At 48.7% G+C, this 24,693-nt stretch overlaps 1 protein-coding gene across 1 annotated transcript in view; it reads left to right on the top strand.

The window, feature by feature from the left end:
• Positions 1 to 24,693, top strand: part of GTF3C1 (general transcription factor IIIC subunit 1) — an 81,449-nt gene that overhangs the window by 24,036 nt on the left and 32,720 nt on the right. The window contains 13 exon segments of the mRNA XM_063099730.1: positions 8,074 to 8,241; positions 10,411 to 10,526; positions 11,611 to 11,923; positions 12,458 to 12,678; positions 15,267 to 15,394; positions 16,574 to 16,727; positions 19,301 to 19,404; positions 20,185 to 20,369; positions 21,798 to 22,076; positions 22,356 to 22,501; positions 23,627 to 23,724; positions 24,166 to 24,262; positions 24,378 to 24,555. Of these exon segments, the coding sequence (XP_062955800.1) occupies positions 8,074 to 8,241; positions 10,411 to 10,526; positions 11,611 to 11,923; positions 12,458 to 12,678; positions 15,267 to 15,394; positions 16,574 to 16,727; positions 19,301 to 19,404; positions 20,185 to 20,369; positions 21,798 to 22,076; positions 22,356 to 22,501; positions 23,627 to 23,724; positions 24,166 to 24,262; positions 24,378 to 24,555 (2,187 nt within the window).

Below are 24,693 nucleotides of genomic sequence, written 5' to 3' on the forward strand. Positions count from 1 at the left end.
TCTGTCAGGAATGGTCCTCTCCCCTCCCCTGCAGCTCTAACTCAATCCTGGGGACAGCAGGAGCCATCGACCTCCCTCAGCAGGAAAACGTGCTGCCCAAACTACTTTGGAAAGAGCTGGGGCAGGTGGAAGGGGCATAAGGACTGGGGAAAGATTGCAGAGAGTCAGACTGGGGCAGACAACCACAGACGTGCCTCAGACTTAGGACTGAGGACGGACCATATGCTGAGGGAGGGGCCCCTGAGATTTTCCTTCAGGATCTGTCTAGGGTGTAGCCAGCTGATTGCTTTGGGGGGAGGAGGGAATGCTCCTGGGAGCACTTGAATGCCCATACAGGGTGACCAGCTAGCAACAGATATGGGGGCCAGTACAGAGCCCGGCACAGAGCCCTTAGGAAGGTTTGCTGTTGTCATTCTGCTTGGCAGCGCACAATTTACACCCAGCCCTTCTCATCTCTTGGTCACACTTCAAGAACTTTGGGGACTGAAACCAGTCAGTCACTAACCCACCCCAAGGGTTCAGGGAGGTGCTATTTGCACTGGGTTTTTAATGATGGCTCTGAAACTCTACACCAAGAATTCCTAAACCCTTGTAAGCCCCCATGTGTGTTATTGTCAATAACTTTATTTCCTTATGCAATTAGTAAAAAAAACCCTTAACCTCTCGGCTTGTTTAAGGACCTTAAAAAGAGGAAGGAACTGGGTGAGATAATACCATATTTTTTTCCCATTTTGTGGTCAGCTTTGGAGCAGGGAAGGGGGAAAACATCAAGACAATATGCCAGGCTCTGTGCTAAGTGTCTTTTCTTTTATTCCAGTCCTGCTAACCATCTCATCTGCACTTCTCTTTCATTTCACTGATAAGAAGGGAAGGCACAAATCCCTTGCCTAAACTCACAGAGCTGGTAAGTGCAGGTGCAGGGACTTGAACACAGAAAGTGTGACTCTTGAGCCTAGCCATCAATCAGTCCCTTCTGCTGCCTCCCATGAGTGACTGGGCTGGACTCAGGAGAAAATAGAAGTTGGGTAGGTGAGTGCCTGGGGCCTGAGCCAGGGGATGGGGCTAAAGGTAGAACCAGCCTGTGACAGCTCCTAGTGTTACCTGGCACAGGTGCAGCTGCCTGCCCCCAGACAAAAGCAGACCACTCAAAAGTCAAATATTGGTGAAAATGGAAATTAGCTTTTATTCAAGAATACTGGTGACCTGAGGGAAGGTGTCGGACTCACCCATCTCTCCAGTAAACCTGAAGGCAAATGGCCAAACTAAAGTCATTTCCAAGATTCAGATTTACTGAGGGGTTTTTAAAGAGGGGATTGAAAGGGAAATGAAAAGCAGGAGGGAGGAGGATGTGAGCTGCGGGAGCTCCGTGCAAGGAGCCAGGTGCAAGGTCTCACCAAGGCTCCGTCTGGTCTCTGCTCCCATCCTCGCTGTTACCTCAGGGTCTGAGTAGTACGTGCAGGTCTGCAGCTTCAGGCTTGCTGGACAACAACTTTACATTCATGTAAATAATGACATCTTGCCCCTGTAGCCAAGGTTCAAAATATCAAATAACTGTGGGGAAAGGGGAACTCAGAGAAGTGCGTGCAAAGAAAAAAACTGTGTCCTCTTAAAATTTACCTACAGCCCATGGGATTTTAGGTCCCCAAACAGCTTCATTCCTGCTTACTCCAACAGTAGGGGCCCGAGAGTCTACAGATTTAGAGTCCCTGCTAGGGCTCCTTCCCTCCAAGCCATCTTTTGCATCCGCCACAGAAACAGCTTTGAGTCAGTCCTAAACATCACACCTACATGATAAAAAACAAACTATCCTTTTCCTGGCACACACCTTCTGCAATCTACCTTTTTCTTCTTTCTCACCTTCATTCCTGCCCCTCTCCTGCCACTTCAACAGTGAGCTTGTCCTTTTCCACCTCTGCGCCTTGGCTCATACTGTGCCTTCTGCCTAGATGCCAGTCCCATTCTGCCTTGTCAGACAATTCTTTATCCTTTAATATCCCACCCCAATATCACCTCCTCATCCTACCGCTTTCTCATTTCCCAGCTTTGTTCATGCTTGAAGTAGAGCCCTGAAGGCATTGTAGCATATTTCTCAGTGTTGTCCCTTCCAGAGGTCACCTGGCCAGAGCATTTCAGGTGTGATGCACGAGCACCTTGTGTGCATTCAGTCATTTCGCCCTTCCTACCAGCTTGTTCTGGACATGCTGTTAGTGTTAGTCCTGGTTTTTCAATGAGGAACTTGAGGCTCAGAGAGATAAGAAGCTTCCCCATGGAAGAGCCAGAACTCACACCCAGGCTTGTGTGGAGACTGAGCCCATTGTGCTCCCTGCACCACCTGCCTCTATCTCAGATGTGACCTTCAGGGACAGGAAACCCATCTGATTCATCTGTATGTGTGATGGGCCTGGTACAGAAGGAACGCTGTGGATTCAAATTGAATTAAAGGCTCCAAGCAATCCCCTGACATTTTCAGCCCAAGTGACCGGGTATGACACTTGATCCTCAAAAGCTGTGTTTTCCCAAGGTTGTGGTAATGACTAATAGTGAGCATTTACTGAGCACTACTTATATGCCAGTCCCTGTATAAATGCTCTGTGAGGAAGATACGATTCTTGTCCCCATTTTACAGCTGAGGAAACTGAGGCATAGAGGACATACCACTTAGCCAAGGTTATACAGCTGGTGGCAGGTCCCACCAGACAGGCTGACTCTGGAGCCCATACTTTCCACTTGTGCCGTCACCCTGGGAGCGTGGTCCACAGTGCCTCCTCCTTCGTTCCGCTGCCGCCCTGGGTGCAGGGCTTTCAGCCTGGGCAAGTCTCTCTGCAGTCATCTGTGGCAGGTACCTCACCTGCCGGTTCAGTTTCCCACACTACCTGAATGACTCCCAGCACTGACCAGCCCATCCTCCATCAGAGGTGGGTGTGTGTGTTGGGAGAGGACGGTTAACACTGAATTTACATGACATTTGCCTGGCTCACCAGTAAGACTTTTCCTTTGCCTGTAACCTTTAAAGAGGAGACCTGCTCTGGGCTCATTTGTGCCCATCTTGCTTTTGTACTTTCCGGGTTATCAGGTTAATTGTGGTGAAGTGCACCATTCTGCTAGAAAGCCAGAGAGCTCTTCATGAAAGACGTGAGAAACACGGGCTCTTGGCTCCACTTCTCAGTTGCTCTCTACAGTGATAGAAATTTGAAATTCCAGTCCAGCGAGGTAGTCTCGTGTAGGAGACAGCGGTTAGATCCCATGACCCCTCTGAGTCTCGGGTTTCTCTTTCTTGAAATGGCAGTGATCGCATGCAGAATCCACATAATGAGTAAGTAGAATAGCACTGAACTCACCTAGCACAACGCCTGCCTCATACTAGGAAGGATTCGTTCCTTGCCTTCTTCCTTTCTGGGTCTTCAGAATGTCTAAATTAGGCCTGTCCTGACTCTTTGACACAAAAGAACTGCGTGATTCCTTTGTGTTGAACTGCTGGCATTGGCGCACCACCTCTTTAAAATGCCCGCAGCTCCTTGTGCTGTGAGCACGTGCAGTTATCTGGCTGGTTGTATCTCCTGCCTTTTGTTCCTGGAAAGAAAGCCCTGCATCCAGGGATCAGTGGGTGCCATTAACAGGTCCCGATTACTCCCAGGGAAGTTGCTGGTAATTGAGGTAACAGCTCAAATGGAGTGGCGGGCCCATCCACCCTGGTGCATGTGTGCTTAAGGGGGCTCGCTCTGGCCCCTTTTCCTTTGGCTTTAGGTGAACACAAGTCTGAAACAGGCTTCTTAAAAAAGGCAAGTAGGAGCTGAAGGGATTTTAATAGTAACAGTTGAAATTCTGAGGCTGGTGAAACTCTGGAACTCTGGGAATGTGTAAAGTGCTGGTGAAACCTTGACTCAGGAAGCACCATGTCCATCCTTCACCTGCCTTGTCTCTTACAGTTCTCCCCATAGTTCTACGTGGCTCGACCTTGCCCTTAGCCCTAGTTTACAGGCAAGACAGTTGAGACTTGCCCATGCTCACCCAACACAGGCGGGGCTTGCACCCAGCTCCATGGCAGGAGAGTCCAGGTTCTTAACCACCCTGCTATGTGCCTTTTTTTTGTTTTTTTTTTTGTGGCCGGCCAATACAGGGATTTGAATCCTTGACCTTGGTGTTATATTACCGCACTTTAATCAACTGAGCGAATCAGCCAGCCCTATATTGCTTTTCTAACACAAGGTCTCCAAAGTAAAGATGTACATGGCATGGCATGGGAAAAGGGAGATGTTTGCATGTGTGTTGAGAAAGCAGATACAGACACAGCTTGGGTAAAGAAAGCAGGCCTTACTTGTCTGATGGATACAGAAGAAAGTTAGTGTGGTTGGGATTCACAGCAGAGAAATCAGCTAAGCTCTGTGGCACAGGCAGAGCTGCAAACCCCATGGCCTGAAACCTTGCTAGTAGCCATCTAGATGAGTCACTCTGGACTTTCTGGAAGCACAGCAGCCTTGCACTAAGCCAGCCTCTGATGTGCCTGAGCAGGCCCGCCCACAGCACCTCCTCCAGATCATGTGCTCCTTGTCAGTCTGGGACTAACGATGCCCAGCGTGATTGTAGGGAATAGCTGATAGTCCTCGGATATCACCCTTAGCCTTCCCTGGCCAATGGCCTTCCTGAATCCTGTGCTCAGAACCAGAGCAGGGGTAAGTTCCCGTACCCAGAGGCCAGCTTTGGGCTTCTTCCTATAGTAATAAGGGACCAACCATCTTTAATGCCACTAATGTCTGTTATGCCTCCACCCTGTCTAGGTGCTGGTGATACAATTCAGAAGAACTGCTCTGTGTTGGTAGACACCATCAACTCTGGAGGCAGAGAGCCTGGGCTTACATGCTAGCTCTGCCACTTTATAGTTCCATCACTTTGAACAAGTCACTTAACCTCTCTGTGCCTCAGCTTCTGCATCTGTGAATGGAGCTCATGGGGGCCTGCCTGCTTCGGGATTGTGAGATTTGAAGGGTTAATTCATATTACGGCCATGGTACAGTGCCTGGCTCATGGCAGGTACTGGGTGTTAGTGTTGAGGGATTGCTACATGCCACCCTCCATATAGGTAGAGAACATTGTCATCCCATTTTACTGATTGGAAGACAGAGAGTAATTTCCCCAAAGTCACAGAAGTAGGAAGTTGTAGAGCTGAGATGCAAATCCCTGGCTGCCTGGCCCTGGAGCTCAAGTTTATCCTTATGGTCTCTCCGAGCCCCCAACCTGGCTGTCGGTAGAGGAGACCACCGTGCCACTGGGGAAGGCTTTGATGGGATAGGTGCCAGGTGCTGCAGTCATAGAGGTGAGACCATTGAACCGACTGGCGGTGAGAAGATCAGAATCTTTGAAGGCTGAGAGGATTTCCCTTTCTGCCCGTGAGTCCATGAGTGCACTAGTGACATTCTCCTCCTTCAGCTGCGTTTACTTTGAGGGCTGTTCTATGTATCTTCTCCTGGCTAATTGCCCCTTAAGGAAGTTAAAAAGGAGTGGAAGAAATAATGCTGGGCTGTTGGCTGAGAATGTCTGGGCCTGTCTCCCTTAATGATGTCCTGTGCCGCTGCTCAGGCAGAAGCCAGCGTTCCTGGCACCGGATCACTCAGCTGTTCTGTCACATCGATGTCTTTGAATTAGGGGCATATGTCACCTGAGGGTTAGAGCCTGGGCTCTTGAGCCAGACTTCCTGGTAGATCCCAGCTCCTTACTTGCTCAGGGGTAGGAGTTTGGACAAGTTCCTTAGCTCCTCGGTGCTCTCATGTGGGGACTGGGGATGACAGCACCTGCTTCCTAAGGCCGAGATGAGGAGCAACTCATTCAAGACATGTGGAGGAGACCTTAGGACAGCGTCTGGGACATAGGGAGTTCTTGGTTGGTAGGTGGTGGCAGTGTCATCATCAGGAGCAATAGGGTGCTCTTGTGAGCACCACTATAGGGGTGAGATGGGTGGGGTGGGATCTGTAGGGGCTTCACTAGAGGACAGAGAGGAAGGTGGGATGGAGAATGGCGTGGTGGTCAGTGTCTGTCCGCGAGCTGGGTGTGTTAGCTGCCAGCTGCCAGAAGTGCTGGTGGAAGGAAATCCCAAAGGGAGCCTGGCGGTACCCCGATCCCAGGCACTCGAGCCTTCAGGTGGTTTTCCCCTATTCAGATGGAGAGACAATAGCAGGAGAGGGTGGGGCAGGGGTCTGGAGCAAGGGACAAAGTGGCCAGGGCTTGATGTTTCTTCTGATGAAGTATCGTGCACTGGGGTTCCTGTCTCTGTGAGGCATGGAGGGGACCAGCATCAGGCTAGGGCCTGAGGACCACTGAGGCCACCCACACTTCTGCCTACCGTTTGCCCCAGGCCAGCCCTCCCAGAGGGTCTCCTCTGAGGGCACGGCCTTGATGAGTTCAGGGCCCCAAGAACTTCATCAGCAAGCCATGTGCTCTAGCCCCATGAGAGTCCCCTGCCCATGCGGGGGTGGTTGGATCTTACCTTCCTTAGACGTCAGTCCTTGTGCTCTCGGGTGCGTGCTTCATACCTCACGGCAGGGTCCTCAGTGACCATGGCTCCTGTACAACGGGCTGGTTGCAGAGACCAGCTTTAGTGTCCCCACCCCTCGCCGTAGTGCCCAGGGATTCTGCCCATTGGCATGCTGACAAAAGCTGGTGGAGACACAGCCCGTATTATTCCTGCTACTGTAACAAATTGCTACAAACTTAGTGATCTCACACATGTTTATTATTATATGAGATGAGTTTCACTGGGGTAAAATCAAGATGTTGGCAGGGCTGTGTTCCTTCTGGAGGCTCAAGTTCCATTCCCTGGCCTTTCCTAATTTCTAGATGCCACCTGCATTGCTTGGCTCAGGGTCACTTCCTCTGTTGTAAGCTAGCAGTGTAGCATCTTCCCGTCTCTCACTCTGATGTTCCTGTTTCCCTTTGATAAGGACTCTTAATATTACGTTGGACCCTCCTGGATAATCCAGGGCAATCTCATCTAAAAATCCTTAACTTTACCACAACAGAGATTTAAAAAAAAGAAAAAAAAGAAAAAAACAATCCTAACTTAATCATTTCTGCAAATTCTCTTTTGCTGTGTAAGGCAACATATTCTCAGGTTGGAGGGATCTGGGCCTGGGCATCTTTGAGGGTCCGTGATTCTGCCTCCCATACTGTCGTATATCATAGGATATCTAAGTGTTCCCTGCCTGAGTGACTTTGCCCCTATCATTGACAAGCTGTTGGGAGCTTGGGCAAGTTACTTAACCCATCTGTATCTCAGTGACTTCATCCATCTTCTAGGTTGTTAGGATCAAAAGAGTTAGCACATGGAAAGAATCAAGATGTTTTTGTTTTTTCTTTTACTTTTCTAGTCCTTATTTATATATTCTCTTGTTATGGCCATAGGTACAAGCTTGTTATTTTTTTCCCCTATCATACCATTGCAAGCACAGTGAGTGTGGCAGTTTGGGATACATCACCACTTAGTCCCCCATAGCTGAGTTTTAGATCACTCATAAGAGCTGGGGCTGTGGAGTGCTAAAATGCACCTGTTACGCTGGTAGCCATTGCCTCATTTTGAATTGTTTTCTTAGAATAAATTCCCGCCTCAGAACCACTGCAAAGGCCTCTTGAAATGCTCTGGAAGGGTTATGGAACTCGTTTATGCCACTGGCACTCCTTATTGGCCGTGGGTATTAGGTAAAAGGAAAAAGATGTTTTTCATTCTTTCAATAAATACTGCTTGACTGCCTCCCAAGTGTGGCCCTCTTCTGGGTGCTGGGCAGAGACCATGAAGAGACAGGTGTGTCATCTGTTGTCACGGAGCTGATGTCCAGCAGGAGAGGGTGACTGTGTACTCCGTAGGACGAACACGGCACTTGGCATTTGTTTCATTTGCATTTCTTTGTTCACTCATCCTTTTGAAAACAAGAAGTCATTTTACAGAGTAAATTTTCAGATCTTGTGCCCCAAGACATGCAGTTTTTAACTGTTCCAGACATGATGTGTACGGCCTTTCTCGGGACCTCTGCTGTGACAGTTCAAATCCCCTCACCTCCTCCATGCAGCACTTTTTATTCATCACAGGGACCGACGTCATGGTTCGCTGCCTCAAGCTGCTGAAGGAGTTTAAACGGAAGGTTGAAGATGACCACGACCAAGATGATGATGACGACGAGGAAGTCATCTCCAAGGCGGTGCCTCCAGTGGACATTGTGTATGAGCGAGATATGCTCACGCAGACCTACGAGCTCAGTAAGTCCTGTTCTCACACCAGCTCAGATGTGGTTCCTGAGCACTGGAGTCAAGAAATGTCTTGCCCATGTGGCAAGAGAGGGCTCTGCTGTTGAGAATGTAATGCAGCCAGAAGCACTGTGGTTCCCTTGAAGGGTTTAGGCTTTGGGATCGGATGTGAGTTTGAATCCTTGCTGTGCCACTTAATGGTATGACTTTAGCAAGGTTTCTGAGCCTCAGTTCCCGCATCTATAAAATGAGGTGTATTAGTCAGGGTTCTCCAGAGAGACAGAACCAATAGGATATATACAAGAGGTAGACATGGGAGAGGAGTTATTAGGATAATTGGCTCACATGATTATGCTGGCTGAAAAGTCCCATGATGGGCATCTGCCAGTGGAGAACCTGGGAAGCAGAGCTGTAGTGTGGCTCCAAATCTGAAGTCCTCAGCTACAGGGGAGCCTCTGGTGCCAGTCCCGGAGCCCAAAGTCCAGAGAGCCTGGGGTCCTTATGTCCAATAGCAGGAGAAGAAGGGTGTTCCAGCTCCAGAAGAGAGAGAGGACAAATTCCCCTTTCCTCTCCCTTTTTATTCTATCCAGTCCCCCAGCCTATCGGGTGGTGCTCGCCCGCACTGAGCGCAGATCTTCCCCATTCAGTCCTACCAACTCACATGCCAATCTTCTCTGGAAATATCCAGACACACCAAGAAATAATGCATTACCAGTTATCTAGGTATCTCTTAATCCAGTCAAGTTGACATACAAATTTAACCATCACATGTGGATAATACCCACACTAGCTCATTGTGAGGATAAATGACGTAGGATTAAAATGTTTGGTACGTAGAAAGTACTCAAAAAACAAAACAAAACAACAAAACCCCACAGCCATTAATATTATTACTCGAAGGTGTGATTTCTAAGATAGGTCTGGAGTCACCCAGGCTGGGAATTCTAGTAAGGAAGGAGCAGAAAAACTCCCATTCTTCACTCATCCCCTCGATCTCCTAAAATTTCTGTAGGACAGCAGTGACTCTGTGCCGTAGGTGTGTGGCCTCAGGGTCCTGTGGGGAGCAGTACAGAGAAGATGAAGTGGCTGCAGGAGTCTGACTCAGCAGCAGGTCAGAAGCCACACTGGCAAGTCGGCTTTCTGGAGGGCTCCTTGGCAGTTGTCCTAACATCTCTCAGATGGGTTCCTCAGAACACAGTTTGGGAAAAGCTGCCCTTAACCCTTTCATCCCCACTTTTAGCATGTTGCTAGTTCAATATAGGAACACACCCTAGTCATCTCTTTTCATTCTGATGTTTATTTTTATACAGGTTCCATATAGCAAAACCTCCTCTGTCCAGATTGATTTTACCTGGTGGCCTCAAGTATGCAGATGCATCAGGAAATAAAGGGGAAAATATTTCTGAACAAAGAGCTTTGCCACCAAGTCTGCCCTATAGTTCATGTGTTTTACTGGTGGGACTCCCTGTCCACCTCCCACCCCCAACCGGGCTCCTTCCTGGAGTTCTCAGTCCCAGATTAGCAGAGTGCATTTAAAAGGGCCTCTTAGAGGCAAATAGAATAGCAGTACTGAGAAGCAGAGCTTGTGGCAGGGCAGGAGCTGACCAGCTATACAGAGCAAATAATTGGCACAGTCATCTGCTGGTCATTTACTGTGGGGCTGAATTGCATTATTTCCTCCCATAGTCCCTGCTTGCAGGACTGTTAAAGGACAATGCAATAGTTGGTGTCCTTAATACCTTTGTCTACCAAGAAAGACAGGAAAATTAAAAGTACACATTTAAAAAAGTTCTTAATTAAAAATTATTTTGATGCTTTTTAAAGGGATCAATTTCATTTATCTGAAAAAGTTCATTTATGTGAAAGGGCTAATTTTCTGCTGCTGGGGAAACATGATATTCCTGGAACTTACTAGATCATCTGTAGATCATTTCACATTTAGTATTTTAACATGGAGGAGTCAGACAGTAAGCAATTCAAAAAAAGCTATTAATATGGTTATTCGTATAGTATAGATTGTTCAGAGTTTTGGGAGAAGAAGGGAGACAAAAGGCATGTATTTCCTTCTATCTGTTTGTTTCACTGCATTGAAATGTCTGTGCTTCAAAAGGGAGGCAGGGATGGACTTGTGCAGAGCAGCTCCTGTGTAGGATTGGGGTTCATGTGTATTGTTTCTCACAGTTGAGCGCAGAGGCACGAAAGGAATCTCCCAGGCTGAAATCCGAGTGGCTATGAATGTGGGAAAGCTGGAAGCAAGGATGCTGTGTCGGCTTCTTCAAAGATTCAAAGTTGTCAAGGTAACCTTCTGAGCCATCCTCCCAGTTCATTTTCTTTGGCTGTGCACACGGCGTGATGTTGGAGGAACGGCTGGGACAGAAGGCTGGATCTCCCGCCATCTGCATCGAGGAGATGGATAGATGGCTGCCCAGGGGCTGAATGCAGTCCACGGGCATGCTAGGTCTTCTCCTCACTGCGTTTTTGTTTTCACTTTTTAAAAACTGAGTGAGTGGTCAGTATTGACAGGTCAGAAGGCAATGTGGCCACACCCGGAGCTCCCTCCTGTGTGTGACAGTCAGCTGAGGCCAGCTGGTGTCTGTCCATCCCCATCCACCAAGCAGTGCTCTCCAGGGCTCCCCATTCCCTCTGGGCTCTCCCGTTCATTTGTGTCACTTGCCTGGCTGCTGGGATACCAAGGTGGCTGACTACTACGCCTGTGTGGTGCTCCTCTTCTGCAATTCAGACACCTGCCATTTCAGCCCTGGGTGTGTCACTTTCTCCTTGCCCGCGTTTGGCCATTTTGCTGGAAGGCAGTATTAGAGTTGAGCTAATGACCGCAGAGCATGTAGCACCATCCCTGGCATGAGGTTAGTACATAGATGTTACTGTTTCTCTCATTAAGGGTCTTAGGAAGAGCCTCCGTCCCCTGTTCTAGAAGATAAAATTGGCCTGAATTGGTGACAGCCCATCCCTCAGGGTCCATGGCATTGGCTAGTGGAGCTGGTGCCCTCCAGGCCCTGACTATCCAGTCTGTGGCACCTGTTGAATTTTGTGTAACAAACACTGCTTACTGGCTCATTTTTGTGGGCCAAGCCCTGTGCCAGGCACTGAGGCTGTCCGGAAGACCAAATGAAGGCCCTGCTCCTGAGGAGCTTACCATCGCAGGGTTGCACTTGAGAAAACTACAGACTGCAGAAGCAGGGCCTGAGGGTGGGGAGACAGGAAGACCCAGGAGGGTGCCTCAGTGGCTCCTGACCTGGGGCCCAGGCAGTGAGAAAGAGGTAAAGCCAGAATAAGAAATAGACGTCACAGACCACAGGGCACCTGAATGTCCATGGGCATAATGGTCTTTTGTGAGTGTGATAAACATGTCATTTCCTCTAGGGGTTCATGGAAGACGAAGGTCGGCAGCGGACCACCAAGTACATCTCCTGTGTGTTTGCAGAGGAGAGCGACCTGAGCCGGCAGTACGAAAGAGAGAAAGCCCGGAGCGAGCTCCTGACCACTGTGAGCCTGGCCTCCGTGCAAGAGGAGTCGCTCCTGCCCGAAGGCGAAGACGCCTTCCTTTCTGAGTCAGACAGCGAGGAGGAGGGCGGTGGCGGTGGCAAGCGGAAGGGCAGAGGGCCCGCAGGGGATGTGCGCTCTTCTGCGAGCCTGGGGCCCTGGGCGCAGCCTCATCACTCCACGCCGACCAAGGGTAGGGGACACCATGGCGGGCGGGGCAAGGGCAGGTGGGTTCAGGAAGAGATTGGGGCTTGATGGTGTCACTTGCGTCACATACTCACGGGTTTGAGGGGATGATCCTACAACCTGTGTGCTGGCTGCTTGCAGGTCACTTCTCCTTGGTGCACGTTTTGTTGGTTTAGTTGTGTTTTTACTATTAAAGGGATGAAATTTCATAAGCTTTCTCTCTCCCCTTCACTCCAACAATCTGTTTAAGAATCCCTCAGGTTTTTAGTTTAGTTATAGAAAATTTATTTTTATTTTTGTTTTTATTTATTTATTGGAATAGAAGACTTTTTTAAAAACGTGTGTGGAGGGTGGTACTAATGACAAATTTGCAATCTGGTATTGCCCAGACAGGGGGCACTGAACATCTTGCTTGGTCCACTGTCCTAGTCTTAAAGCAGACTCTAAATGGAACCCTTTGGTTGTGTGGGTCTGGTGCACTGCCAAGCGAAGGTGTCTCTCGCTCTCCCCTTGATTCATCTACCTCTGCTGTCCTCCACAGGTGGGTGGAAAGTCCTCAACCTGCACCCGCTGAAGAAGCAGCCGTCTTCCCACCCAGGAGCTGCTGAGGAGAAAGCTTGCCGGGGCTCCGTCAGTGGTGTGGACAGCTTCCTGGACACCAGCAGTTCCTCAGACCCCAACATGTCCTTTGGCTCCCACTGTGTGGAGAGTGGCAGTGGTGACATAGCCGTGATCGAGGAGGTCCGGCTGGAAAACCCAAAGGTCAGTGCTCGCACAGGGAAAGCGTTGTCTCCGAGAAGGAGCCTGTAGTGGGTGGATATCAGCCTTTTCATGTCTGTGCTTGAGTCACACAATCACAGCAGAATCAGGCACAGTGTGAGTGCTGCCTGCTGAGTGCCAGCTCTGTGCCAGGCAGTGGCTAGGTGCGGCAGGGGGAGCAGGCATTGCTCATCTGCATACCCCCTTCACACAGCCTGTGTCCTGCGCAGAAGTCACCTGCACTGTTATTTACCTGGTGTTTTACTTTCCAGCAACTTACTCTTATCTCTTCGGTTATTTTAGAGGGAAAATTTGTATGGCTGACTTTGATCAGTGGTTCTCACCCTGGGCCGGTTTGTCCTCCCGCCCCACCAGGGACATTTGGCAATGTCTGGAGACAAATTTTTGATTGTCACAACTTAGGGAGGGAGATGTTACTGGCATTGGGAGGTAGAGGCCAGGATGCTGTTAAACATCCCTTAATACACAGTACAGCCCCTCACAACAGAGAAGTATCCAGCCCAGAATGTCAACACTGCCAAGGTTGAGAAACCCTGCTTTAGATGAAAGACCAATATCATTTGCCATATAAAGAAGGTTATCATGAAGTAGATACAATAAAAACAAAACTATATTAGTACATTCTGGCCAGATACTGTTGTATGTCAAGGCTTTAAGATGCGGTAGAATCAAACCAATACTTTTTCCATCAGTATACTTAGAAGGATTAAGGGACAATTGATATAGGAACGCCTTTCTCATATGATTCAGTTCACCTAATGCCATGTCCTTTGTCACCTAAAAGTTCCTCAGTGGCACTTTTGCCACCAGTGACACCTCCTGTACTTTGGAAGCACAGAGCAAAGGATGAGGCACCTATCACGGAATGGACTTGTGATTGGGGGTGGCTTTTGATTATCTTGCTGCAGTTTCATTCAGGTTTCACAACAGCCCTGGGAGATAGACACTAGCTGTGATCTGTGAGGAGGAAGCGAGGTCCCTAGGGATCGAGTAACTTGCCTGCTCAGTGAATAACAAAGTGAGGAATGGAACCCGTGTGTGTGTGGAGTCCCTGCTCTGGCTGCTTCTCCATTTCTGGAATGGAAGCCTGGGCTTTGGTAATGTCCCTGTAGCAGATGTGATGGGGCACAGGTGGATTTTCTAGACCCTTTCAGTACTTTCCTGTTTGTTGGTGGTCATGATTGGTATTGTCACTAACTGAGGACCCGGGTCTGCCAGCGGCAGATCCCAGCCTGTCCTCGAGGATTTTGCTGGCCTCCCTCCCCCTGCACCCCCTTTGCACCTTCTCGTCGGGTCCACGCGACTCCAGCAGTCACTCCCTCCAGGCCTAGAATTCCTGCTGTTTGTTTCCTAGCTTGGCTCTTTCTCTTTGGGGCTGATAGAAATCTGTTCCCAGAGTGATGTCAGCATTGCGTCCCTCTTTTGTGCCTTTGCAGAGAGGAGTGGCGTCAGCTGCTACTTGGAGGCACTCAGCAGCTTTTCTCCAAACGTGAGGCAGAACAGAGGTCTTTCTGCCACTCTTGGGACCCTTACTGAATCTTTGAATCTTTCCCCCCCACCCCTTCTCTCTTCATGAAGGAACTGTGCCTCACCTGGAGCTCCCATTGTTGGCAGGGGAGTGTGCCAGGGTCTGGCTGTCCTGATGCCATCACCAAGGAACCTCCTTGGATGTGTTCCCATTTTGTCAAAGTGCTACTGCAAGTGAGGAGGCAGCAAGAAAACATGTCCCGGGCCACTGGATGGCACTAACTTATGCCCGGTGATCTGCAAGGAATGTGCTGGAGTTAGGATTGCCTTTCCATGTGGGGTTCCCATTTGAGCTTTAACATATTTTGATCCAAGGGCAGAAGGAGCAAGTTTATTTTGAGCTCATGGAAGAAAGGAAATAGACATGAGAGAGAAGTGGGCATTCTGGCAGGGATGAAGGAGGAAGCTCAGATCTGCCCTCCCCTTTGTTTCTCACTCCCCATCGTCCTCTTTCCTTGGGAAATTCTGTTCTGAGGTCAGAAGCCTGCCTCTGCGTCACATCACGTTTCCCAGGGAGACTCCCGTGGCTTCCTGGGGTTGGAGTTAGGAGCCCTGTGCTAGCATGTGTTCATGCTCTGGGTTAACTCTGGACAGTTATTCAGCCTCACTGAGTCCTAGTTTCCTCTTCTGTGAATAGGAACGATATGTAATAATAATGTTGCTCAGAGTTTTTGATGAAAAATGCCTAATCGAGTAACTGGCACGTAGTCCTTCCTCAGTATGTCAGTTTCTTCCATGCCATGTGGAAGAAGTGAACATTGGGGATGCTTTCTGCTTTTTTAGGAGTTGCTGTAGTCGATGCCTCTAGTTTCTGTTCAGAAACCAGCTGATCCTCATAAAGTTTCCCAGGATCCTCTACTATCTCAAAGCACTGAAGTGGTAGGGCAGAGGAATCCTGTGTAGGGGAACAGACTTTCTAACTTTCCTTTTTGAGAGATGGGAGTAGAAATTCCTGAAAGAGGGAAGGTGTGCCTCAGGGGTGGTGTCTGGCCCCCGAGCCTTGCTGAGCCCTTTGTATCCTGTGCTTTTGGTCTCTGCTCTAGGAGAGTAGCAGCTCCCAGAAGACTGGGAAGCATGGCCCCAGCCAGGACAAAACTTACCGGCTGCTGAAACGCAGGAATCTCATCATTGAAGCTGTCACCAACCTCCGCTTAATTGAGAGCTTATTCACGTAAGGAGTGGTCTGTCTGTCTGTCATGCACTGATAATAATTCTCCTACCAGTTAGTCATCACAAGCCACAGAAATGACTAGAGGCACTCACATCTCTGGTCTACTGTATAGAATCTTGTGGCATCCCTTTGTGGGAGAAAGGATGTAGAGATTGTTCTTGTTACTTGAAAAGAGTAGACACTGGAAAGTGGTGATATGCTAGCCTGGGAGAGAAGTGGGGAGCTAGCACTGGAAGCCATGCGGGGGTGCGCTTGCCCTTCTGCTCACCGGAGAACTGTTGGTACGCAAGGGTGAAGAAGAAACTTAGGCAGTAACATCACCTGTAAATTTTGTTTTTAGTCCTCTGTGGAGCCTTTTGTTCAAACAGAATCTTCTAGAAGAAAAAATCATGAGACACAAATAGAGCTTCTGTGTTTGGAATGGAATTGAGACTCTGAGCTCTGATTTGGTGCTTGTAACTCACCATTATCACTACCTCCTGGGGTGGTATCTTCGGGCTTCTGAGGCACCCAGGGAAAGCCACTCAATGAGAAGGAGCCTTACCCTCCAGTCTGGGACATGGGCTCTTCTTCAGACCCTGTCTCTATAACCAGGGCTGGGTAGGGGGTGGGGACCATCTGCAGATACTGTCACCTTGATCCTCTCTTCTGTTCAGTGAGAGGTTTAGTTAGGTGTATCTAATGTCCTTTCTGGTCCTGCTGTTCTATGATCAGTGCTTGAGAAATATCACCATAGTTACTCAGTAAGATCTAGAGAGTGAGAGGTATCAAGAAAGGAAACAAAAAGAGCTTCAGATCTGATGGTAGACCGTGGTAGACTGGGATATTCCTTGGCTGGGTGTTTGGTCAGCATGTAGACCTACTAAAGACAGCTATTCATCATGGTGCTCTGTTTCCCTGCTGCTGTTGCCATGAATCATGTAATCTCTTTAGTTGCTGCTGAAAGGCTCAGCATGAGGAGCTGCTGGGCTTGGTGGCTTGTCTGTTGCTCACTCATTTACCAGAAGGAGAGGATCTTTAAGATCTCAGGAAGTCAGCCATTCCAGGGTGGGTGGACACCCCCTCTACTTCCTCCCTCATTCCTGGTGGATCCCAGTAGGCCTGTCTCCATTGCCTGTGTTGAGAAAGGTCTCCCATGTTGAGGTTGGGGACATTAACTGCTTACTTTGTGATGCCCAGGATTCAGAAGATGATCATGGATCAGGAGAAGCAAGAGGGTGTGTCCACCAAGTGCTGCAAGAAGTCCATCGTCCGCTTGGTGCGCAACCTGTCTGAGGAAGGGCTCTTGAGACTCTATCGGACGACAGTCATCCAGGATGGTATCAAGAAGAAGGTAAGTGGGGCTATGCTGGTGCCCACAAAGGCAGCCTCAGGCTGTTGAGAGTTTCCTTGTCTGACTCCTCTGGTCATCGTTGTATCTTGGTTGTTCCTTTGTTGCCAGTGACTTGGGATTTCCCATTATGCCTCCTAATTTGGGGAACAGGGTTTATCCCAACTTTATGTGGAAGCTGGAAGCAGAAAAGAGCGACATCTTGCTTGGGTCTTAGTGCAGCAGTGAGCCCAGGGCAGGTGCCCGGCCCCGCAGCCAGCCTTGAGAGAGAGGAAGAGAGTGGAGGCATCTCGAAGTTCAGCACAGTCGCACTGGGAGAAATTCAACAACATTTAGAAGGTGGAGAATTTAGACCAAGCAGCAAGAGCATTCTCCATGGACAGCCGAGGAAACGTATCCCAAAGGAAACGATGGCGGCCACTTAATTAGGATGCGCTGCTGGGGTTTTCAGATGGGAAACAGTACATCTCTGCTGTCTCAATTTATCTGTTTCTGTAAAATTTAATGTCTGGGGCATTCCCATAGCAACTGTAGCTCAGCAGCGTTGCACATGTTCTGAGGCATAAATTTTTCAGGGTCAGAGTAATTTGCGATAGCGCAGCTGGGCATTGGGGCCACAGGGACTGGTTCTGTGGGACAGCACTTTTAATTTCCTGACCTTTTCTTCCTGATTTCATTTTCAATCTCTGCCTTAAGAAAGCTCTACTTTGATAATTTTTTTAAAAAAATAGGGTGGCAAGGTCATTTCTGCTTTGTTTTACTATATCTTGTTTTTTGAGAAATTTGAAAAATACAGAGCTGTACAAAGAAACAGTGTCTACTGTGCCAAGTTGACGCTCTCATCAGTTTCTACATCTGCTGTAAATCTTTCTTAAGTAAAATAATAAAGTCCCCTTGACCCTACCCCTCCCTCCCTAGCCAGCCTGCCACTCGTGCCCAAGAGCCATAGCAGTAGGTCCCTGTGCCAACCTCTCTCACTGAAGGACAAGAAAACCTGCAGCGCATCAGCAACAGCACCTCTGATTTCTGCTGATCTTCAAAGAGTGGGTCTTTCAGTCTTACAGCCCTCTTAGTGCAGTAATTGAGGGCAGGGAAACCTTGCCCAGTTTAGGAATGGGAAGGGGCAGTCTGGCATAGGTATCAGCTGTGCTGCTGAGGGGGTTGGGCTCTTCTTCCACCAGGCTGTACCAGAGGGGGCAGGCGAGGGGCTGGGCTGAGGGACGAGCACAGCTGGTGAACACTGGGTTTCACATAACCTCGAAGTGGAAGTGCCCAGTGGTGGGGGGCCTCTTGCCACAGGGTACCACTGCAGTAGCCTGTTTTCCCAGCTGGAAATTGCCGCAATATTGTACGTGTGCCTCTAGAACAGGCGTAAGTTCTCAACAGGACTTTCTCTGGCACCCAGAACATGTGCTGCTGGCAGCCTTTGGTCTGTTGGAGCCACGTTGGCTGGAGCCAGGGGGGTTGGAGTTGATGCGCGCACGTCAGTCTTCTGCCTTTGCTTCTGCGTCCTGCCCTGACCACTGGGCCTTTGGGAAGTTCGCTGGGCTATTGGCTGTGGCAAGTGGGGAGATATGAACACTGTGCATCTGTACTGTGCATTTAAATTCTCTGAGATGTCACCTATTTCATCTGAACCTCACACGTCACAGAGAAGTTGGCCATGTAGGAGGGGGAGTCCCCACTTCACAAATGAGGACTGGCAGAGACCGAGCCAAGTGCAGCTTTAGAGTCCCCGTCTAGGCGTTGCTGCCCGTTCCCTGTTACCAAACCCATCTGAGTCCATTTCTGGCATGAAGCTGTTATCACAGTTGACACACAGAACCTCACCCTGCTCTCTCCTGCCAGTGACACAGACCAGCAAACATCCTGGCTCTAGGCTGTCTGGGCCACTGCACCTCACCATTCATGGCACGGCTGTCACTCACCCTGCTCTGCTCAACTCCACCTTTCTCTGCCAGGCGTCCATGTTCTTTCCTTGCACACAGTTTGCATTTTTTATCCTGTATCTCTAATGAAATGATAACTGTTAAGCTTCAGAACTTTGGAAAAGGTAAAACAACAAAAGCAGCTCTAAATCCTCTGCCAGTTTGTGCAGAAGTGTGCCTGGCAGGAGTCCCATGTGGCACTCCCGGCGAAGGGAGATTAGTGAAAGCCGCTTACCTTTTCCAGGTGGAAGCTCTCAGGATTCACAAGTCACTGTGGGAAATGGTCAGATAGCTAGAGCGGGGCATCAGGAGCAGTCCCACCAGGTAGCAGCAGGAACCAGTGGGCTGTGGCAGCCCTGTGAAGGGACAGCAGGCAGTGGCTGTGTCCAGGCTAGAATCCCTCACCTGAGCAAAGCAGCCAAATCACTGGCGGTAGAGCTTGATTGCTTGGTCACTGGAGGGATTTTGATGCCAGTAGCTGGAACAGCAAACTGTTTAGCAACACATTTTGCTTCAATCGTGTAATTGTGTTTGGAAATGTGAATGAAAACAAGTATGATGGATATCCCACTAAGGAATGGAGCTGTAGAGCCAAGTCTCCCCTGGCTCTTCCCCCACCCTGTGGAACACTCGGGCCTCTCTCTGCAGGTAGATTTGGTCGTGCACCCGTCCATGGACCAGAACGACCCTCTTGTGAGAAGTGCCATTGAGCAGGTTCGCTTCCGGATCTCCAATTCCAGCACAGCCAATAGGTAAGTGGCAGTGACCTGTGTGTCCCAGCCAGAAGCAATGTTCACAGAAGCCCTTTATGTACATTTGTGTGAGATCAGTGGATTCACTGGTTTAGAGGTTGTGGCTTATGATCACTTAGTCTAAACAAGGATAAATTTCTGGATTCTTTAAGAGAAAGAATCCTAATGTTCTTAATTCTGATCTGATAGAATGTGAACAGGATACTGGTAATCATAGGCCCTCTGCGTATGAAACTCACTCAGTCTCATAATGGCTCAGAAGACCTTCCTGAGATCTTCTCTAATTTTGTTCATAAGCCATCTAATGGTCTTAAAAAACTGAGAAAAAACTCTGGGGTGGGAGAATGTCTTAGCTGGATCTAGACTAGAGGTGGCCCATGGGTGGGCAGAGGGCAGATGTGGCTGGCAGATGCTTATTCGTGTAGTCTGCTGTATATTAGTTATACATACTTTGAATCCGTTGCTAATTAATTCTTCATAAAATTCCTATTTCTGGCTTTTATGAAAGCATCACAAGACCTAGCGCAATGGGTTCCCTTACTCACAAGGCAGTAGCTGCCCTGTGGGTGGAGGTGTCCTCTCCAGGTCCCCAACAGCCCCCACCATCCCCAAAGGTTAGTGACCTGACATTATCTGCTTCATCTGTCTGGCTCCTATGGGCAGTTGAGTTTGAAACCCCAGGGCCCAGTGGCTTCATGTGATGCATGCGGAGAGACCCTGTCCTTTCTCCAGGCCCCTGGTTTTCTCAACTTATTATTGCTTCTTGTGTTTGAACTGCAGGGTTAAAGTTTCCCAGCCTCCAGTGCCCCCAGGGGAAGCAGAAGAAGAAAGTCAAGGAAAAGAGGGCCCGAGCAGATCAGGAGACTCTAACCCAAATGCTTCCTCTAAACCAGAAAGTGGACGGATTAAAAAAACCAACAAGAAAATGGGCATAACCCAGCTTAAAAACTATCACCCCGTCATAGGTAAAAAGCCGCCTCTTGCCATGTTTGACTGTATTTCATTTGTTGTTTGCATGATGATGTTTGACATCCTCCATTTGAGCTCTGAGCTGTAGTCAAAAGAATAAGGTCTGAATTACTGCTCGATCGTGTTGGGCTGGTCACATAACTTCTGCCAGCATCAGTTTCCCTGTCTGCAAAATGCAGATAATTCTTGCCCAGCATACCTTACAATGCTGTTGAGAAACTTAGCTGAAATTTCAACTCAGCTGAAATTGTGCTAGATCCCAATGTGAAGAAAGGTGAATTCCTTCTGCTGAATATCCTTGGGCTGGAACATTCTATAAACCCCGCAAACCCTCTGGCAGTACAGTCATTGATGGATCTGAGCACTCATATGATTTTCCCAGAGTCAGGTCTCTAACAGTGTTGCCTCCTGCCTCCTTCCCCACCGAGCTGCCCTGCTGTAAACTGGTGCTGAGCAAGTGCAGATGGCCAGGGCCTTGTCACTGGGGTGCTCTGCTCCTGCTCGGCTACAGCGTGCGTACAGGGGCAGGAAGGAGTGACCTGACTTGCCAGGCACAGACTCTGTCAAGTAGTGTCTGGTGTGGGACACGGCAGGGATTCAAAGTGAGAGGGAGATTCCAAGGGAGAGGGAGTTGTTGTGACTTCCCTTTCTGAAGGCTCTAGTCACACAGCGTGGCCTTTACTCTTGAGGTTTCCCAGTTAGAAAGCACAGATGAAGGAGAAGCAGGGGCACATGGATGTGCAGCCGAACAGCACCTGCATGTGAGGAGACCCAAGGCAGCGAGTGTGTTCCTCGATGGGCCTTCTGGTCACTTGTCCTCTACCCTGTTACTCTGTCTACCTTGCCTCACACCTGTCCTCTGTCACTGAAATAACCTACTTTAAAAGAACCAAGACTTTGGAATATTTGGCACAGTTTCTATCACACCATAAGTCCTCACCAGTGGCCTCTCAGGCCATGGTGGTTCCTTTCTCCATCACACTCCGGCCCCATCTCCTGCACTCTCCTCCTTCCTTGCTCCACCCTGTGTCTCCAGCCTCCAAGCCCTTCCTTGGATGTACCCGGCATACTGCCACCTCGGGCACCTTGCATTTGCCTGGGATGCACGTCTCCGGGTGTCTGCATGACCTGCTCCCTCGCTTACCTGAGGACTTCACTCCAGTACCTCTCCCCAGTGAGGCCTTTCTTGGCCTTTGTCTAGAATTACAGCCCTCCCCCATCCCTGCTTGCTCTGTTTTCTGTCCCAGCTATTTCCATTTTATTATTGTCCATCCCTATTCACTAGAAAGTAAGTTCTAAGAGAGTAAGAATACTTGCTGTCTCCCTGGCACCCAGGACATAGTGGCACTTGATAGTTTTTGAATGAGTTGAACTGAATTCAATCTGGGGCTTTTCAACACCACCCTCCCCCTTTCTTGCCTTAGTTCCTGGACTTGGGCGTTCTCTAGGGTTTCTGCCCAAAATGCCTCGCCTGCGAATGGTGCACACGTTCCTGTGGTACCTGATCTACGGGCACCCTTCCAGCTCCATGGAGAAGCCAGGCCTCAGCAGTGAGAGAAGAGCAAGCAGGCAGGAGCCAGGCAGGGCAGCGGCCCAGCCTTCCTCCTCTGCAGGTGACACGGAGGCCCCCTTTGAAGCTCCAGCCAGAGACAGCCAAAACGGTGTCACCCGGGAGGCTGAAGTGGAGCTCACCACGGAGACAGGTGAGATGTCCTGCCATGCCTACACCTGGGGCAGGCTGGGATTCAGGCAGAAACACAACTGTTCCTTATTCTCTTTGTCTGCACTGGCCCGGTCCCCACCCAGTACCCTGAAAACATATCCAAACTTCCTGAGCCTCCTGGCTTCCTGTCTCTTTCTTCCTGACTGACAAGAAGGGTTTTGCCTGAGTTTGTGCTCAGGGAACCAAGGTCTACTGGGAACTGATGTCACCTTTATGGCTGCATTCTGTCTTCTGGAAGTGATTCTGGTTTTCTTTCTAGTATATGTGGATGAAGCCTCGTGGATGCGCTTTGTCCCTCCTGTCCCAGTCCACAGGGACTTTGGCCATGGCTGGGCTCTTGTCAGCGACATTCTCCTCTGTCTACCCCTCTCCATCTTCATCCAGGTTGTGCAAGTTAGCTACAAGGTACTGGGGTCATCACATGTCCTGGGGGCTGGTCTCTTTACTCACCTGGTCAGGGGAAAATACTTCAAAACTTGGAGTTGCCCAGATAGATGGATGGATGGACAAAAGGATGGTCAGTCAAGAGAAAATAGTTTAAGGGTGTGTTCTTCTAGATAGAGCAGATTGGATTGGATTTGATTAGATAATAGATTAGGTTAAATGACAGATTGGATGGATGGATGGATGGTCGGTCAAAGATGAATACTTCAAAGACTTGTTCTTCAAGTAGATCTATCAATAGGTAGGTGGGTAGGTAGACAGGCAGATAGAAAGACAAATAATTATGGTACAACAATAAAATATGTTTTTAGAAATTTGGCAAATATATAAAAAAAAGGGAGAAAGTGGAGATTTTGCATAATCTCATCATCCAGAGAGATAATTAATGCTAATTTTTTGGTACATTGTCTTCTAGTCTATTTTATTATGCCATATTTGTGTACACGTGTGTGTGTGACCTCCCTTTTAAAAAAAAAACTGAATTGAGGCTATTCTTACTCTTTTATTATCTGTTCTTTCCACTGGACAGTATATCATATTTTCCACATCACTGACTTTTTTACCTTGATGTTAAGTAGATTCATAGTATTCCTTCTTGTATGTGAATTCTGATTTACTTAACCAATAATATTTTCTATATTTGGACATTTAAATTCCAATTTTTTGCTATTACACATGACATATTGATGAATACCTTTTGATAGACATATATGTGGTTCACTCCAACATTTTTTCCTTAGGGTAGTTACGTAAGGAGGATCACCAGCTTCAAAGGAAATGAGTGTTCTTTATCTTTTTTATTTAATATAAATAAGTATATTCCCATAATGTCCCTGGAAATGTTTTAGCAATTCATATGCCCACTGGTAGCATATGAGGGCACTTGTGTATTTCCTGTGGCAGTGCAGCCCAGGGGCTGGAAGGGAGGGGTGACAAGACTGAAGGCAGAGATGTGGGAGGCTTGGGGGGCCTTTAGGCAGGGCCAGGGAGATTGCAGTCAGGAAAACAGCAGTGAGTATTTTTTCACAATTCTAAAAGTTCGCCCTGACCTTCAGGGTGAGCTGAACCTGAAAATGACCTCTTTAGGTGGACAACCTGGAGGACTTCCTGAATGACCCAGTGAGGAAGCACACGCTGATCCGCTTTCTCCCCAGGCCCATCCGGCAGCAGCTTCTGTATAAGAGGTGAGGTCATTGAAACTGATACAAAGTGGCCTAGGGTCCAGTGAAGCCCTTAAATTAGGGTTCTGCAGAATTATTCACCAGGACGAGGAAAAGGTTTCTGCCTTCCAGGCTGTAGAGACTGAAGCTTCTCTTGAATTCAGCCACCAATGAAGTGTGGGCTGGTAGATTTATTACTTGATTTCAAAGTTCTTTTAAAGCAAAATTTGCCAGTAAGGACTGCAGGTATTGGAGTGGTTTTTTTCTCTTTTGTTACTTTTACTTTCCACATCAAGCCCCAAGTATAGCATCAACACTCCATTGCCTGATTAGGTGTTGGGAAGGGTGGTCTGGGCCTCAGTATGGCACAAGTACCACCAGGCAGAAAAGAGGAGTCACATCCTCACCCCTGCCTCCAGCTGAGAGCATGTGTGATGGGAACCTTTCGCCTCCTCTGTTTTCCAGACGCTACATTTTTTCGGTGCTGGAGAGCCTTCAGAGGCTGTGCTACATGGGGCTTCTGCAGTTTGGTCCCACAGAAAAGTTTCAGGATAAAGATCAGGTAATATCTTCAAGCCCAAACAGAGGTGGTCCTGATTGTTAAACACAGTTTTGGACAGCTTAACCCGACGCTGATTCTGGGGTGCTTGTCTCTCCCCATCTGGTGTCTCCTGCAGGTCTTTATTTTCTTGAAGAAAAATGCAGTCATTGTCGACACCACCATCTGCGACCCACATTACAACCTAGCCCATAGCAGCCGGCCCTTTGAAAGGCGTCTCTATGTCCTGAACTCCATGCAGAATGTGGAAAGCTACTGGTTTGATCTGCAGTGTGTCTGCCTCAATACCCCACTAGGTACTGTCTGTCATTGCTAGGCCTCACCGTTTTCCCTCCTTTCTGTGTGACAACTGACATTTAGAACTAGAATACACTAGAAATTGCCTAGCTGATGGTTTTCAGACTGCTCCCCAGAGGCCTGGAACATCCCTAGGG

This window comes from Cynocephalus volans, chromosome 6 (genome assembly GCF_027409185.1).
Source record: "Cynocephalus volans isolate mCynVol1 chromosome 6, mCynVol1.pri, whole genome shotgun sequence".
Classification (NCBI taxonomy): domain Eukaryota; kingdom Metazoa; phylum Chordata; class Mammalia; order Dermoptera; family Cynocephalidae; genus Cynocephalus; species Cynocephalus volans.